Source organism: Cinclus cinclus, chromosome 2 (assembly GCF_963662255.1).
Source record: "Cinclus cinclus chromosome 2, bCinCin1.1, whole genome shotgun sequence".
NCBI classification, from domain to species: domain Eukaryota; kingdom Metazoa; phylum Chordata; class Aves; order Passeriformes; family Cinclidae; genus Cinclus; species Cinclus cinclus.
In genome coordinates this window covers 74,029,809-74,035,251 of record NC_085047.1, presented here as the reverse complement: position 1 = coordinate 74,035,251, position 5,443 = coordinate 74,029,809, and the positions used below count along the sequence as shown (strand labels likewise).

Here is a 5,443-nt window from a genome sequence, read left to right as displayed (position 1 = left end):
GAATATCCTTGCCATTGCCTGCTGCCCAAAGGGGTAAAGACATTTTATAGAGATGTGTACAGTCCATCATTTGGTCTTTCAGGATGCCAGTAAACATGTGGATCTGTACAAGTGCAATTGTACTCGACTAAACAATAGCAAACTGGCTACAACATTTGCAAAATCATTATATTTTGGTTAACTAAGACAAAATTAAAAAAAATTAAAGTGATAAATCAAAAATGAAACTTTTTTTTACTGATAAAATTAATGTCTTCTACATGTCCCTCACTAGTTTGCCCAACCAGACTCCTGAGCAGGAGGTTGCTAGATAAAAAAGATACATTTTTTCAATAGAGAAACATGATTTTTTTTTCCCTACTGCGATCAGATTTTATATCTCAGATTGTCTGTTAAGATTTGGTCGTAACTGGTATTATCTACAGAGATTTAAAAGGTCCTTCTGATGTTATATCAGATTTGGGAAAAAAGCTCTTACTGTAGTGCAATACTTTAAAGCAATCCACAGACTTTGGACCCCATCCTGGGAAGGGAAAAAAAAGAAACACTTAAACATTCCAGTATTTTTACTTGTAAGAAGAATTCTGCATCCTCGATCCTAATTTTTTGGGCTTTTGACTAACTTTGCTCAATGAGTGAGTCTCCAGAACTACACACATTGATAAAGTTCTTCATGTGCTTAAGTGCCTGCAGGATGAAAGCCTAATCTGGGACTTCTTTCACAAATACAGATACTCAAGTGAGTTAAAAATTTGCAAGATTAGGCCCTAAAATAGTGAAGGAAAGAGAAATGCTAATGTGCATATAAAAATAGGTGCTACAATAAAATATTTTTTTTATATTTCATCAATAAGTTATTTTCACTAACCAGTTATGGATCATATATCTCTGCACTCTTTAATGATTTGTCCACATCTACAGTGATCCCTTTAAAGATCATAATATATATATTTTTTTAATTCAAAAGTCCAGAAAGTATACAAACACATCCTTAAAAAAAGGAAACCTTGTATTAAAGTCGGGGTGTGCTAATCTCTCCATAAAAGCCATTTAGACTCACCCATGGCTAAAAGGGGAAAATGTGCACCATACTCTTCAACCAGAGATAAAACTAAAATAAAGAATGTCTGCAAAAACAAAACAACAACAACGAAAAAAAAAACAAAGAAAAAAACAAAACCCCCAAAAAAACAAAACAAACAAAAAACAAAACAAAACAAAAAACCCAAACAAACAAAAAATGCACGACCTGAATGCGACCTGACAAGAAACCATGAAACCTCCGGCCACCTTCCCCAAACACACACGGACACCCGCACAATGCCAGTGTTGTGCCCATTTTACACAATAGGTGGTTTCCGACTTCCAAATGCAGTAACAGAGAAAAAAACTAAAACCAAACCAAACTGAGCAGCACACCCTTTCAGAATCATTCCCCGAAGCTGAAAAGTCCTGTGCCAAGGCACTTCACCCTACAATAAAATGAATTAAAGGAGGGGGGGAAGAGGAGGGGGGCGAGGTGCGTGTGTGTAGGGAGGTCAGCATTGACGTTTCTTTGTTTTGCGTGTGGTTGTTAAATACAAATACTCTGGACAAGGAGCTGCTGAGACTGGCGGGGGGCGGGGGGGCTGTTTCTCAGAACTGGCTGAATGTGGTCTGTTTTTCCAGCACTTCGAGGTAGTCCGGCTCTGCGTTTAGTTTTGCTTTTAGCTCCAGATACTCGTTCCTGTTGGGCTCTACATAGACAGTACTCGGGGGGCTGTAGAGCACCGTCTCCCGGAGCCTGGTGTCCCCCGGGCCCGGGTGCAAGTACTGGTGGGTACGCCTAAGGTCATAGTTGGGGGAGTAGGTGTAGGCGGCGGGGAGCTTGGGGTAGTCGGGGAGGGTGGAGCCGGGTGTACCCAGCGTGGAGGGGGAGTGTTTGTCGGGCTCCAAAATGCCCCTGTAAAAGCGATCGGCGTCTTGCACCGGCGAGAGCAGCTCCTCCCGCGGCTCGATGGTGCTCACGCTGTACGCGGGGCTGCGCGCCGGCGCCTCCTCCCCGCCGGGCGCTGGCGGCGGGGGCGGCGCGCCTCCCCCGGGTGGCAGGGGGTGGCTGCTGTAGGTGACCTTGAGCTCGTGAAGGTCTTTGTAATCCTCGCCCGAGTTGCCTTCCCGGGAGCGGTAGATCGGGTTTTTGCACATGTGGCCCAGGGGGTGCGGGATGTACTCGTAGACGTGGCCGGCGGGCGTCTTCACCTTGGGCAGCGCCGCGCCCCCACCGCCGCCGCTGCCGCCGCCGCGGTGGGGCGGGTGCTGCTGCAGGTGGGGGTGGTGGTGGTGGCCGCCTCCGCTGTAGACGCTGTACTGCATGTTGAAGGAGCTCACGTCGGAGTTGTTGGCGCTGGCGTGGTCGCCCTGGCCCTTCTTGCGCCGCTTCATCACCAGGACGAAGAGCCCCGCCGCCACGAAGACGGACATGATGAAGACGAGCAGCAGGCTGAGGATCAGCACCGAGAGCGGCACCGAGGAGCCGCCGCCGCCGCCGCCCGCGGGCGCGGAGCCGCCCGCCGCCGCCGTGCCATTGAGGCGCACGGTGGAGGAGGAGGGGGTGGTCCTGGCTGGCTGCTGGCCCGGGGACGGCGTGGGCGTGGAGACGACGATGTCCGAGTAGTCGGGGCACAGCAGCTCCGCCCGGACGGCCCGCATGTCGGTCTGGGCAAACTTTTTAGGGGACTCACAGATAACCTGATCCACCAGGACACCGGTGTTGAGCTGTTCCAGCCACAGCTTCATGCCCACCACGTCGCAGGTGCAGTCCCAGGGGTTCTCGTGCAGGTCGATCTGCAGCAGGGATTTCAGCTGGTCCAGCACCCCGCTCACTGGCAGGTAGGAGAAGTGGTTGCTCCGCAGGCTCAGCCTGTAGAGAGACAGACCAGAAAAAATGTTCCCTGGCAAAGACCTCAACAGATTGTTGTTCAAAAACAAGAGCTGAAGGTTGGGGACAGATTCAAAGGTGCCTGCCTCTATCTCCCGGATGACATTGTACTGCAGGAAGAGGTACTGCAGGCTTTGCAGCCCATAGAACAGCTCTGGGCTCAGCCGCTCGATCCGGTTCCCATTCAGGTACAGCCTTCGCAAATTAGTTAAATCCCCAAACGCCCGGTCCTGAATGACCGAGATCCGATTATTGCCCAGATGCAGCAAATCCAGCCCAGTGGCATCCACAAAATCTGCCCTGCGTACCAGCGCAATGTAGTTTTCCGTCAAATACATCTTCTTAGGATTGTAGGGCTTGGGCTGCAGTTCAGAAATGCTCTCAATCTTCCTCTCTTGACAATTGACATTGAGGCCCAGGTCAGAAATCTGCAAGTTGCAAGTGCAGGCAGTGGGGCACTCCAAAGGCACCGGGGATTTGGTCTGGTAGGCAATGCTGGGGCCATAGTTGCTGTATCCCAGGTCTTTCGAGGGCAGGCGGGAGGTGGGGCGCACCCTTGTCTTGTTGGGTTGGCGGGTCCCTTTGGGAGGCTTCAAGGGAGATTTGTAAACAGCTGAAGAAGAAGTGGCCACAGAATTGACTGAGGCCGGGGTAGTGTGGAAATACCCTGTAGTGCTCAATGGTGTCTGAGGTCTCATTTCATAATCAGAGATGAGCCTCCTGGGGCAAAGCTCCTGCTTAGAGACTTCATCCAAGTCTCGACCATGTAAGCGGAAAGGGGTCTCACAAACCACATCTCCCACCAGAGCAGAGTATGAGATACTGTCCAGCCAATCCTTTAGAGCAATCAATTCACAAGAGCAATTCCAGGGGTTTTCCTCCAGCTGCAGCTCCACCACCTTATCCATGTGCTGCAGGAGGCCCACATAGGGCAACAGCTTCAGCCGGTTACCCCTCAGATCCAGGTGAGTTAAGGGCACAAAACGGAAAAGATTGTTGGGCAAACTGGAGAGGAGGTTATCATTGAGAATCAGCACCTGCAACAAATGCAGTTTGCTGAAGGCATTGGGTTCAATGACGCTAATGTAATTATAATCGACCTGTAGGTATTCCAAACTCTCTAGCCCAAGGAAAGTGTCATCCCGTAAAAGTTCCAACTTGTTATTGTTCAAGTGCAGCCTCCTTAAACCTCTCAGACCATGAAAGGCCCCAGTTTCAATGTCTTGTATGTCATTGCTCCCCAGATGCAAAATCGAAGCCCCCGTATAATTGACGAACTGGTTTGGGTATAGCCTGTTCAAAAGGTTCCCAGACAACAAGAGGTGGTAAACAGGGAACCTTGGTGGACTGATCTCAAAAAGGCTGATGATCCCTCTGTTTTCACAGCTCACTGTTAAGATGCTGTCTTTCTCCTCACAAGGACAGGCGTTATCACAGATTTCCCCATAATACTCGATGCTTTCTGCCCAGGAAAGGACTAGTGATGTTAAAGCAAATGCGATCGTCTGCAGCATCCAGATATGCATTTTTTTGTTGAGGTCCTGTTCCAAAGTTACTGTAGAGCAGCAAGCATACATTTTATTTCCTGTAAGGATAAGGAGAAAAAAAAAGAAAGTAGCATAATAGGGTAGCCCCATAAATTTGAAATGGAAACAAAGTTTATCTATGTCTTCAGTAGGGTAGAGAACAGAATGCTCACCAAACAAAAAATACCCCCTCCTGTCACTTCTAATTCCCACACTTTCGGAAACTGGATGACATGCCTTGATTAAAGGGTTGATAGGCAACTCCTTGTGAGTCAAATGCCTGCAGTGTCTAAAAAGGTGAGGTCACAGTAGGAATTGTTCCGGTTCTGTTTGTGTGGGGTGAATTTAAATGCTTCTTTGGATTTCCTTGTCACAACCAGCCCCCCAAATATACATAAAATGGCTGTCAGTTCAGTTTCACATTTCTAATTTAAGAGAAAAGAAACACCATTTAAGAGGTTTCCCACCTCCCCTATTACCCAGCTCCCCCTTCCCTTCCCTTCAGAACCTCCCTGCTGAACCAGTGCACAAAGGTCTTCCCCTCCTTTTACCTTGATTTTTAACCAATGGTTGATATACCATGGTAGGAATCCAAAGAAAAATGCTCAGTGCTGAAAATGGCATCTCAATTCAACAGAGGGAATACTGACACATTCTCCACATCACACATTTCTTAAAACTCTTTTATGTTGGTGCTTTTTCCCTAGCTATACATTTACAAAGCACACACCCACCCACACAGACATGCACACACGCGCACACACACACACATGCATACATGCGCGCACCCCCAGATGACTTTTGTGCAGGAATTCTTCTGTGATGAGATTAAATACATTAACCTCCTACTTCAGTGCACTCAACAGCTCTCTTCAATTATGGAAATTTTGTATCTTTACAAAAGCAAATAATATTAAGTGATATTTGATCCCCTCCCAAGTTATACTCAATGTAACAGAGCTTATTTCAAGCAGAAATCTCCCCTTCCCTCTCTCTCTCT

The 5,443-nt window shown here is 48.0% G+C and overlaps 1 protein-coding gene across 1 annotated transcript; it reads right to left on the bottom strand.

Moving 5' to 3' along the window:
* Window positions 1-1,635: 1,635 nt before the first annotated feature.
* Window positions 1,636-4,494, bottom strand: SLITRK5 (SLIT and NTRK like family member 5). The gene has a single exon (XM_062514813.1). The coding sequence runs from the start codon at window positions 4,492-4,494 to the stop codon at window positions 1,636-1,638; it is 2,859 nt and encodes a 952-aa protein (XP_062370797.1).
* Between the last annotated feature and the right edge of the window lie 949 nt (window positions 4,495-5,443).

Bases quoted from the DNA above. Each gene is read 5' to 3' on its own strand.
- SLITRK5 (XM_062514813.1), bottom strand. From the start codon at position 4,494: ATGTATGCTTGCTGCTCTACAGTAACTTTGGAACAGGACCTCAACAAA.